Source organism: Pan paniscus, chromosome 7 (assembly GCF_029289425.2).
Source record: "Pan paniscus chromosome 7, NHGRI_mPanPan1-v2.0_pri, whole genome shotgun sequence".
NCBI classification, from domain to species: domain Eukaryota; kingdom Metazoa; phylum Chordata; class Mammalia; order Primates; family Hominidae; genus Pan; species Pan paniscus.
This window is the reverse complement of record NC_073256.2, coordinates 21,637,487-21,649,714: the sequence shown is the minus strand read 5'-3', so window position 1 is coordinate 21,649,714 and position 12,228 is coordinate 21,637,487. Positions and strand designations below refer to the sequence as shown.

The 12,228-nt window shown below is 49.1% G+C and overlaps 1 protein-coding gene across 1 annotated transcript in view; it reads left to right on the top strand.

Annotated features, from left to right (window-relative positions):
* Nucleotides 1–9,706: 9,706 nt before the first annotated feature.
* The window catches only part of XKR5 (XK related 5), a 29,015-nt gene continuing 26,493 nt past the window's right edge, over nt 9,707–12,228 (top strand). Inside the window, exon 1 of the mRNA XM_003805348.5 lies at nt 9,707–9,795. Coding sequence (XP_003805396.2) covers nt 9,738–9,795 — 58 coding nt within the window. The 5' untranslated portion in view covers nt 9,707–9,737. The remainder of the gene's footprint in view (nt 9,796–12,228) is intronic.

Sequence of the window (12,228 nt, the reverse complement as noted above, 5' to 3'; positions counted from 1 at the left end):
ATAGGTGGGAATTGAACAATGAGAACACATGGACACAGGAAGGGGAACATCACATTCAGGGACTGTTGTGGGCTGGGGGGAGGGGGGAGGGATAGCATTAGGAGATATACCTAATGTAAATGACGAGTTAATGGGTGCAGCGCACCAACATGGCACATGTATACATATGTAACTAAACTGCGCATTGTGCACATGTACCCTAGAACTTACAGTATAATAATAAAATAAAATAAAAAAGAAATAAAAAAAATTTTTTTTAAAAAGAATCATTCTCTATAATTAAGTCTCATAACAGGCAACATTTCCAGATCTGTTGTGTAAGCAGCCAGAAGCAGTATAAACGGAGGCTCTTCCAGCGAGCCTCGTGGTCTCAGCAGGGCACATACCTTTTCCTTCTGTTACCCATCAGGAGTCTCTGTTTTTGGCTCCTGGCCTTCCGCGTTCTTGTTGGTCAGGTTGCCCCAGGTAAGACCTGAAGCCGGGCAGCGTGGGGGCTGCAGGGTCTCGGGCCCATGGAATGGGGATTAAGCTGTGTTTTGACAACGGCTCAGGGTCTAGAAATAAGTAATAAATCTGAGCATCAGGGAGAGGATCAAAATAATACAGACTCAAGGAAAATGCTTATATATTTTTTTAACTTACTGAGACATCCTCCAGGATCTCTTTAGACTGAGGGTTGCTTCCCTGGAACAAGAACTGACTTACCAGGGAGACAGTGAAAGGAATGAGCCAGGCTTTTAGGACAGCAGATATGGTTAGCGCTAGAAATAGGCCTTGCAGATAACTGCCTCATAGGAGGCACCTGTCCCCAGGGCTCATTTCCCACCTGATTCATTTCTCGGCCTGGAAGAAAGTGCAGGATACAGAAAAGGGCTCAGCCTGCGAGAAAGTGCAGGATACAGAAGAGGGCTCGGCCTGGGAGCCAAAGTACAGTGTGTGGTTCCCAGCTCTGACACTCACTCTCAGTGGGCCTTCCTGCGAGTCACTGAGTTGTCCTCAAATTCAACCCTGTCTCTGTAAAACAGGAATAAAAATCCCACGTGGCACAGAGGGTTTCATTGATGACACCTGAGGCTAGGCTCAGGCAGAGCCTCTTAAAGCATCACAGACATTGGAGGTACTGGCGGTGTTTCTGTTGCTGTTGCTTTCCGGCTTCTGTTTTCTGTATTCTCTGCCTCCTCTTCCGCCAAGCCGGCCCACCATGCCGGCCTCCTGAGGCCGTGGATGTAGCTCAGTGGACTATGGGGTCCCAGTCCCCCGAGTCCTGTCCACTCTTTCTGCCCAGTGCCTCCTGCCCTTCTATGCCCGGGGCAAGTAGGGGCTGTGCTCTGGCTTGTCTTCACACTCATAGAAGGTTGCAGAGATTCCTGTTATGGAATCTCCACCCCATTCTATCTCTTTAGCAGGGACTGGAAGCTGGGGTGCAAGAGGGAGCTAAGAGTCAGCATTTGGGGCAGATACTATGGAATCTGGCATTTTTAGAGTTAAGGCTGTCCTGCAAGCCAAGAACCACTGACAGCGTGGCACAGATTGACACAGAACACAGCGCGGGCTTCATGGGGAATACCATTCTCAGCTGAGGAGCTGAAATATACTTCCCTCCCCACAGGCGATGGCCAATGCCTTCGGAAACCCCTGAGTGCTTCCAGAATGGTGGCCAATGTATATTTTCTTGCACAATACGGCAGATCCCCGTTGGTTCCTGCTACAGTGGAAGAAAGAAATGCAGCCAGGGCCTGTGACGGGCCGAAGATCACCTGAGCACAGGAAACCTGGAGAGCAAAATAGAACGCTCACTTTAGCTCTAAAATTCTGCCGTATTACCTCTTGAAAATAAATAAATGACCAGGTGCTGGATTTAGGAATGGCGATTACGATGTTTATTTGGGAGAGACACGTATCTAGACGCAGAGAAGGAAGGAATACTGTGTGTGCGTGAAGAGTAACCTCAGGTTACTTCTCTCAGTCCCAGAGGCTGGAAGTCTGACATCCGGTTATCGGCAGGGTTGATTTGGTTCCTAGATGGCCGTCTTCTTCCTGTATATTTGTGTGTTCGTCCCTTGGTGCATGTGTGTGTCAGTATCCAAATTTCCTTTTCTTGTAAGGACACCAGTCCTACTGAATCGGGGCCACCTTAAAGGCCTCATTTTAACTTAATAAGCTATGCACAGACCCTATTTCCAAATACGGTTACATTCTGAGGCCCTGGGAGTTAGGACTTCCACACAGGAATTCGGGTGCACACAATTCAGCCCTTCCCACCAGGCTTACCCCTGCATCTGCAGTTAGCTTCCAGGTCCACTGGGGGCTGGCTGCTGCCATGGCAATGTGAATTGTAAAGCAACGCGCAAGGTGTCCTGAGGCCTAGCTTCATAACTGGCCCCTTCTGCTGCTGTTATTGGTCAAAACAAGTCAAAAAGCCAACTAGATTCCTGAGCTGGGGAAACAGACACCACTGCAGATGGAAAGAGCTGCAGAGTCAGATCACAAAGGGTGTGATTCAGTGGGGGATTCAGGGCCACAATGGTGGCCCGCCTCACCATCAACCACAAAGAGTATCCAGGTTCCTTCTGCCTTACGTGCTTTGTGTGTGTATGAGGGGCTTCACGTAGTTCAGTGTGCCTTGGAAGACCCCGAACACTGCCTTTCAAGCAGAAGATTCTCTGACAAAAATCCGTACGGATCAAGGATGTGCTTCAGAGCCAGATCCCAATTGTTTGATCAAGCACAGCCCAGGAGCTCTGATGCCAGTGAAGTATTAGTTTTAAAATGTCATGTATGACTAGTCGTTGAGGGGAAAATAAGAATTTCTGGACTTCTTTATACTTTTCCATTTATATGGCATTGGTTATTGGTTACAGAGAGGGACGGGGACCTAAAATATTTTCTGTTCCAAAATCTAGACTTTGCCCATTCCTGGTGACGTGAAAGTCACTTGAGGTGATTGTGTATCTAGGGGCAGTAGTAGGACTGAAGGAGGGGTGAGAGAGTGCACTTTAACTCCCCGAAAACCTACTCCCTACAGCTACCCAAATAGCATGCAAATATTAATAAAAACAAAGAACTTGCAAAACAAATGTAACTTCAAAGCCGTTCCCCAAACCCTCTTCCAGCTTTATGGCTTTAGCTAAATCCTTCCTGCACAGCCCTGGCCTTCGCCCACACACTCCCCAAGCAGAAGAGTGCCTCAGAGCCCCAACCAAATGTTCCTGCTCCATCTCCCGCAGCCCTCGCCTCCTCGCATGCTCTGCCACACACAACTGCCTTATCCCTGCTGACCAGGAAGGGCCTTGCCCCTTCTTCACCTGGCTTACTGGAGTCCCTTTTGCATAATGGTGGAACTCCATTCCTTTTTTCTCTGTGCTCCCAGAATATGCATTGAACCAATGCTGTTCAATCCTAAAGAGTGCAGGCGAGGAGAGGAAAAGAAGAGTCTTCACGGCTACTGCCCGGGCAGGGCATGCTGTCTGCCAAATAATCATCACTCTAGTCCCCAGCTCCATTCACGCCTTCAGCCCATCGGTGTGTATTGAGTGCTCCCTCTGTGCCAGGGCCTGGGAGACAGTGGTGAACAAGTCAGATGAAGTCCCCCTCCTCCGGTGCTCCCGTAGAGGGAGACGGACAATGAGAAAATAAACAAATGAGATGATGTAAGTGCAGGAAGAAAAAGAGAGCAGGATGAGGGGGTGCAAGTATCCAGGAAGAGGCCTGCGAGAGCCGCCCACCTCTGCCCCGCAGCCCCTCACAATTGCAGGGTCCCCACCTCAATTCCAGCCGCCCTCACCCCACCCCATATATGCAACACGCAGGCCCTGGGGAGGGCAGCCCTAGGGACACCTGGGCCGGAGCATCACAGCAGACAGAAGAGGGATGGCCGCTCTGGGCTTCTTCTTTATTGATTGCTACTGCACTCACAGAAGGCCTATTTCCTTCTTTGTGCCTGGTGTCTGCCTAGCCCCAGGAGGAGAAAGAGAAAGGAAACAAAAACGGCCGCCACACTGCTCAGAGCAGCTCTTCTCATGTCCGGAGACTCTCCCTTCACTCCACACACTGAAGTGCGCCTCTGGAAACACTGCGGCTTGCAGGAGATCCCGCTGAACTGGGGTCAGACACGCCTTGGCTCTGTGCCTGGCTCTGCATCCAGCTCTGCCTCTACCAGCCGAGAAACTGCCCTCTCTGGATCTGAGAGAGCAAATACCTGCCCTGCCCACCCCACGGGCTTGTGTGCAGTAACTATGGAGAAAGTATTCCCAAAGCGTTCAGAAGCTAGCTGAGATTTTCAAGTACTAAGGATTATTTTAATGACGTTAAAATACATTTATTTTCACACTAATCCATCTTCAAACCAAATGACGTGATTCGAAGACACAGGTTTTCCACTTCCTCTGTCCCAGAGTCAGAGAGCTCTGTTTAAACGTGCTCTGACGGTTTGCAACCGCCGGTGCAACAGCGCCACCTACTGGGTGTTTGCCCTGGGAAAAGACTAGACTGAGCTGCAGCGCTTCCTGGCTGCTTGCTTTCATTCATTCACTTACTTGTTTATTCACTTATTTATTCATACACCCAACATGCACTGAGAAGGCATTATATGCTGTGCACACTCTCATGATCTGCTATCTATGCAGGTGCAAACAAGCCATGGCATTACAGGGTCCGGATGGGCTTGAGGGACGATTTGTTTACATGGCTTGGAGGAGGGGGCAAGAAGAGCCTTGGCAATCATGGCTTTCTCCTACGCACTAGAAGAGGGATGCTTAAGAAGTTGGGTGGCCCTACTGGCTCGTGGATCATCCCAGGGTTAGCGACCACAGAAGACACCAGTATCTTCCACATCAACTCCTTCAACTATTGCTACAAATGTATAGAGCCAAAACATTCCGTTTACTCTCATTTCTAATAACGTACTCCTGGAAATTTATCTAAAAGTAAACATTCCAGCAGAGGACAGTGGAGGAACTATGTTCCCCAAATGGTTGTTGCAGTGGTATCAACACTACAAAAATAGGTAAACAAATAAAATCTTCAGCTGCGTAGCATTTGCTGACAATAATAAGTACTATACCAATATTTGAATGTATTCCTGATACATTTTGAGTGTAAAATGCAGAATATTAACTTCAAGACTCATTCTTATTTCATTAATGTAACAGAAAAGATAGACAGATAAAGACTAGAAAATGTATGCCCAACATTAAAATAAGAATTGCCTTAATTGTGAAGACGCTGCTTCTGATTTTTAATCAGACTGTACCACACTTAACCTGAACTGCTCTAATCACAGCAGCAGTGCCAGAGGTCCCTGGAGCCTGGGACCTTATGTTTCTACTGAGGCTAGGCATCACCCAATTTGTAATTTTTGCCAATCTGAAGAAGTAATGTGATGTCAGGCCGGGAGTAGTGGATCACGCCTGTAATCCCAGCACTTTGGGAGACAGAGGCAGACAGATCACTTGAGGTCAGGAATTCAAGACCAGCCTGGCCAACATAGGGAAACCCTGTCTCCACTAAAAATTAAAAAAATTACCCAGGCACAGTGGCACATGCCTGTAATCCCAACTACTCATAAGACTGAGGAAGGAGAATCGCTTGAACCCGGGAGGTGGAGGTTGCAGTGAGCTGAGATCGCGCCATTGCACTCCAGTCTGGATGGCAGGGCAAGATCTTGTCTAATAAATAAATAAAGTGATGTCATTCACTTTGCACTTTTTAAAATATTGATAGGTTTAAGCATCACTTAAATTATCTTCAGTTTGGAAACATTTTCTTCAGTAAATTAGGCCTTTTCGGGTTTTTCTCTTCCATAAATTGCCTTTTCCCCTTTTTTACTGAGGTTGTTGCCTCCTCGTTTTTGTTGAAATATAGGAGTTACTTGCATATTTCATATATTAATGACTTGTCAGTTTGAGACATTGCAAAACACTTCTCCCACTGTATCTAACTTCTGTCCGTTAACGTCCACAAGGTCCTTCACTAAACAGAAGGCTTCAGTTGTTACACACAAAAAAATGCAATCCATTTTTCCCTTGTGGTTTGTGTTTTGAGGTGTTGTTTAAGACATCCTTCTCCATTACTAAGTCATAAAAATATTCTGCTATTTTTTATACTTCTTTCTGTTAAAGTCTTATCTTTCATATGTAGGTCTTTACTCCACGTGGCGTCCACCTGTGGGCATGCGCTAGGTGGAGATCTACTTTTTATTGTTTGGATCTAATGAGCTCATTTTATCACACATTCACTAAACAATTTGTATTTCTACATTGATTTGTGGTGCCGCTATTGGTCACATATTTTAAGTTCTATGTATTTGTAGGTCAGCTTCTGAGCTCTCCACTGCATTCTATAGATTTTTTGTCTGTTCTGTGCCAATACCATAACGTTCTATAAACATGACTTTTTCTTGATATATATTAATATCTAGAAGGGTACAAATGCCTCTTTATCCTTCTTCATTCACATTTTAGAGTAAGTCTATCAAGTTTCATAAAGATCATGTTGGAATTTTTAATAAGTTTCCACTGAATGTATAGATTAAGGAAGAATTGACAACTTTATTAAGCTGTTTGAATCAAAAACAAGAATATATCTACTGAGATCATTTCTTATATTCTTTATTAGAGTTTTATGGTGTGCTCCAGACAAATTTTATGTATGTTTTAAATCAATTCCTAAGCACTTTATAGACATTCTAACTATTACAACTATCTTAATTTATCCAGTTTTGTATAGTACGTGTACAGAGAAATGCTATTGGTTTTTGTAAGTTATATTAGAAGGCCTTTTGGCCTTTTTTTTTTTTTTTTTTTTTTTGAGACGGAGTCTCGCTCTGTTGCCCAGGCTGGAGTGCAGTGGCGTGATCTCGGCTCACTGCAAGCTCTGCCTGCTGGGTTCACACTTTTCTCCTTCCTCAGCATCTCAAGTAGCTGGGACTACAGGTGCCTGCCACCACGCCCAGCTATTTTTTTTTTTTTTTTTTTTTTTAGTAGAGATGGGGTTTCACCATGTTAGCCAGGATGGTCTCGATCTCCTGATCTCATGATCCACCCGCCTCGGCCTCCCAAAGTGCTGGGATTACAGGCGTGAGCCACCGCACCCGGCCACGTTTTGAACTATTTCATCAGCTTGACAAGGTTGATTGTTCTAGGTAGACAAGCATCTGTAGATGATGAGTGTCTCACCCTTCCTTTCTGCTAGTTACATGATCTTATTTCCTTCAGTTTCCTTATACATTAGGTATACCCTCCAACACAATATTAAACAGTAGTTGTGATACTGAGCATGCTTGTCTTCTTATCTGTGAGCCACTGTGCCCAACCAAGAAAAATCATTTGATTATTTCAATCCTAGCACTTGGGGAGGCCGAGGCAGGCAGATCACTTCAGCTCAGGAGTTCAAGACCAGCCTGGCTAACATGAAGAAACCCCATCTCTACTAAAAATACAAAAATTAGCTGAGTCTGGTAGCACACGCCTGCAATTCCAGCTACTTGGGAGGCTGAGACATGAGAACAGGGCTTGAACCCAGGAGGTTGAGGTTGCCGTGAGCCAAGATTGCGCCTATTCACTCCAGCCTCATGTCAGAGCTAGACTGCCTCAAGAAAGAAAGAAAAAAAAAAGGATTTTTCTTGTTCAAAATGATAATGGAATGACATCAAAGGATTTCTGGGTTGTGAAAATTCATAGTAAAACCCACCTTATCATACAATACTATTTTAATATAGTTCGAATTTATCATTTTACCTGGGATTTTTGCATCTGTGCTTGTCATTAAAATAATTTTCTTTCTATGTATATCTTTGTTTACAATCAAAACTACAGCAGTCTTTTAAAATAAGCTGGGTAAAGTTTGGTCTTTGTTTCCTGGAGCAAATTATATTAGGTAGCAGTTAACTGTTCATTGAAACTTTGGCAGAATTAATCTGTAAAACTACCTAGACCTGAATAGTCTTTGACTACCAGTTTAATTTCTCTAACATTCACTGGACTATTCAAGTTCTCTCTTTTTTTTTTTTTTTTTTTGAGATGCAGTCTCCCTCTGTCACCCAGGCTGGAGTACAATGGCACGATCTTGGCTAACTGCAACCTCCACCTCCCAGGTTCAAGCGGTTCTCCTGTCTCAGCCTCCCGAGTAGCTGGGATTACAGGTGTCCACCACCACACCCAGCTAATCTTTGTATTTTTAGTAGAGACAGCGTTTTGCCATGTTCGCCAGGCTGGTCTCAAACTCCTGACCTCAGGTGATCCGCCTGCCTTGGCCTCTCAAAATGCTGGGATTACAGGCATGAGACATCGTGCCTGGCCAAGTTCTCTTTCTTCTTATGCTAATTTGAACATGCTTTCGCCATGGGATGTGCCTGCTCCCCTTTCACCTTCCGTTATGAGCATAAGCTCCCAAGGCCTTCCTAGAAGCTGAGCAGATGCCAGCACCACGCTTCCTGTAAATCCTGAAGAACTGTGAGCCAATCAAACTTCTTTTCTTATCAATTACCCAGTCTCAGGTATTTCTTTATAGTCATACAAGAATAGCCTATTACAATATATGGGTATATACAGGAATGACAAAGAATGTCTCCCTGATCAGACTTTGGACAGCCTCCTCCGAGCTCTCTGCACGACTGGGCCCAACGTGGGCATTCCTTTCTCTGTCCCTGCAGCGTCTAGTTTTAGCAAGAATCCTGCTAAGTCAGTTTAACCTCAATTCCCTACCCCAGGTGTCTGAATACCCTCCATATCTGACCAAATTCCAACACCTGCTCCACCCCACCCCCCATCCCCGATATGGATCACCTTGGCCCACCCTCAGCAAGAATCCTGTTAGGTCAGGGAAGCCAGAACCCCCACTTGATGTCCCCTTCTCAATGACTTTCCATTCACCGTCCCCCACACTGCTCCTTGGCTATAAATCCCCACTTTACCTTATTATTTTCGGACCCCAATCTCTCTCCCCTGCTGCAAAACCTCAGTGCAGTCCTTTACATCTAAGGAAATGGTTCTGAATAAAAGTCTGTCTTACCGTTTTGAAAACGTCAGAATGTTTTCAGATACGTGTGTGTATATATCTCCATATCTGTAAATATATATAAATATAGATATAGATATCTCCGAAGAGAAGGTTTTCCAATGTGCAGTTTTTTTTCTTGCACATTGGGATCTTAACCCTCAAGCACATCTGGAAAAAGCTTTCATGAGGATACAGCCTGGGATGGATTTGTGAGCGAGGTGTAGACCACGATACCGGGTAACGTGCCCTGTGTTTTCTGGCCACACAACTGTAAGATTTCAAAGAGACCCAATCAACGATTCTAACCCAACTCTACATATATTTACTCAAACACAGTATTACTCCCTGACTGGTGGTTAACGGACTTGCTTTAGGCGGCCCCAGAGGCCGTGGCCAGTTTAGCCACCTCCCGAGGAACCTGCGCAGTCCCGACGCTCACCAAGCGCTTTCCTGGCGGTTACAGGGTTGGGGGCAGCGCAGAACCCGCTTCTGCCCTTATCAGGAGCCCGGACCTGAGCTGGACTCCACCACCTCGTCCCCACCCACCCTGGAAGCCAGAAACCCCAAGCATCCTCCCTCCCTCCCCTGCTGGCCACTACGAATAAACCAGACATACAATTCGCGCCTAACGGCTTAGCCAGAAATGCCACCCGCAGTCGGGCCCCGGGCCGGAAACCTCCCCGACGCGGGGCCGCGTGCAGGGGAAGGGGCGGGCGCAGGCTGCGGGGTCGGCACGGAAGATGCACGCGGGGCTCCTGGGGCTCTCGGCCCTGCTGCAGGCGGCCGAGCAGAGCGCGCGTGAGTGCGGCAGCCCGAGGCTGTGCTCACCCCTGCCGCCCCCAACCCTACCCCGGCGCCGGGAGCCGCACAGGCTGCCCATGCCCGGGCGGGCACTGCCCCGGCCTGCGCCCAGCACTGCGCGCCGGTGACGCACGGTGGTGGCCATCCCACCTGCAGAGCACGTCCTCCCGTCCTTAGTAGATGCCCACGCATGCACCATCCCCCCAAGGATGCATGATTTTCCTCCACCCATGCTCGGTCCCCCGCCCCCCGACTGGTGCTTGACTTCCTCCCGCCCATGCACGATCCCCCCGCCCCACGCATGCAAGATCCCCTCGCAGAAGCAGGGGAGATGTATCCGCCCTTCCTTCCATCACAAGCTTTGCAAAGTGCTGCGATGCCAAGATGTGCTGAGCGCAAGTCTGGGGGCGCCCGGGCTCTCCCCCGACCCCCGGCCGTCCAGGGGGACCCTGCGACTTGGAGGCCGCTCGCAGAAGGGGTGGCGGGGGGAGGGGGACAGGGCTCCGCATCCACGCGGCCCTGTAGGACGGCGACTCCGCTTCGGGGTTTAGGACGGGGCGGGACGCGGCCCTCCGGGGCCACCTCCGTCGCAGGGGGAACCCAGAGCCCGCCAGCCGCGGCGGAGCAAGATGGCCCCATTTTTCGCGCCCTTCTGGTTTGAACTCGTAACTCCTTCAGTGCCGGGAGGAGCGTCTCCGCCCACTTCCGCCGGGCTCCCTGCGGAAGCCTGTTCCCGGGCAGAGTCCCTGGGGTGGAAGAGGGGGTACCCTGGGAACGCCGCCTTGGGACTTTTCCCTGAGTTCGCGGGCGTCCCCGCAGGTCCCGCTGCTTCCGAGGCGCGCCGAGCAGGACGCACACGGAGGACGCGCAAGCGCCCTGGCTCCGCGCCCCGGACTGGAAGGGCTGAGACAGGACCTGCGGGGGTCGGCACCCACCCCAGGTGTCCTCCCTTGCCCTCTAGCTGGGCACGGACTGGGTGTCAGCATTCCCCAGCCCTGCAGCACCGAAGGCTTTTCGTGCAAGGGAGGCTGCCGCAGGACGCTCGGGGTGGTGACAGCCGGACCCAGCCTGGGCGCTAAGGGCTGCCTGAGCCCGGACCCCGCGGTCTAGAGCTGCAGCGTCTGCAGCTGTACCTCAGGGCAGTTTTCCCAGTTTCCCTAAAATCCGCGGCTTGTGTTCATTCATCCACTTAGAACTTTACTATTGGAAAACCTAAGTAACAGTTGTGTGAAACGATGCCTGTGTGCGGTGCCTCTACCAGCGCACCGCCTCCAAGATCAGCCTCAGACAACCCTCAGGAGGCCGTGCTAGGAGTATTGGAGAGGCCCAGAGTTCCAGGCCAGGGAGTTCCCCATGTGAAAGTAGGAGAAAAGGGACCCCACAGAGAGAGCTGTGACCCCACAGGGACTAACGGTTTCGTAGTGCGGAGTTACTGACTGGGGAGTGCACACTCTCTCTCCACTGCGTAACCACCATCAAAAACAAACAAGCAAACAAACCGGAGAGGATGTTTCATCGTTCTCGAGGATGCACAAGATGCTAGGCGCTTCGCACATGTCGTATATTGCCCAACTGCTCTGGAAAGCCCTGACAATGTCGTTTAGTGAATGCCTGTCCCTGTTGCCAGAGGCTCTGCTGGCTCCCAGGCTGCTCCTAGGAGACTTGCTGGTGATGGGGACACTGTGTTGGTTGGTTACTGTTTTGTTTTGTTTTGAGACAAGAGTCTTGCTCTGTGGCCCAGGCTGGAATGCAGTGGCCCAATCTCGACTCACTGCAAACTCCGCCTCCTGAGTTGAAGCCATTCTGGTGCCTCATCCATCCCGAGTAGCTGGTATTACAGGCACGCAGCCAGCAAACTTGCTCATTTTTGTATTTTTAATAGAGAGGCCCAGACTGGTCTTGAACTCCTGACGTCGAGCAATCTGCCCACCTCGGCCTCCCAAAGTGCTTTGGTTTTGTTTTTAATGAGATAATTAGGTGTGGCCACAAGATGAGACACGGGAGAGACTCTAGAAAGCAAAGTTTGCTGTACTCACAGATCCTAGGACAGGAGACATGGCACACCATGCCGGGCCACAGGGGAATGTCACCAGGGTGGTCAGGAGGCAGGAGACAGGAACCAGGGGAAGTTGAGGCCAGACCCTTTGCTGGGGCAGAGCACCAGCTTCAGATTAGCCCTTTGAATAATTTCTGTGGCTTTGGGGTATAAGGGTGGTCCCTAGTTTCCTGGCACTGGGCCCTGGGATGATTAAGGCAAAAGAAGATTGCCTTCTGCGGGGGTATGGGCCAGGTAGGGGAGGTCTGGCTCTGGCTAGATTTAGTTCGCATGTCAAAGGCAAGCTCCTGGCTGGGCCCTTTGCTAGCTGAAATAATTGCTAGCCTTGGGAGGGACAGTCACTCCCCAGCCAGAAAGATTTTAAGAGGTCAGAA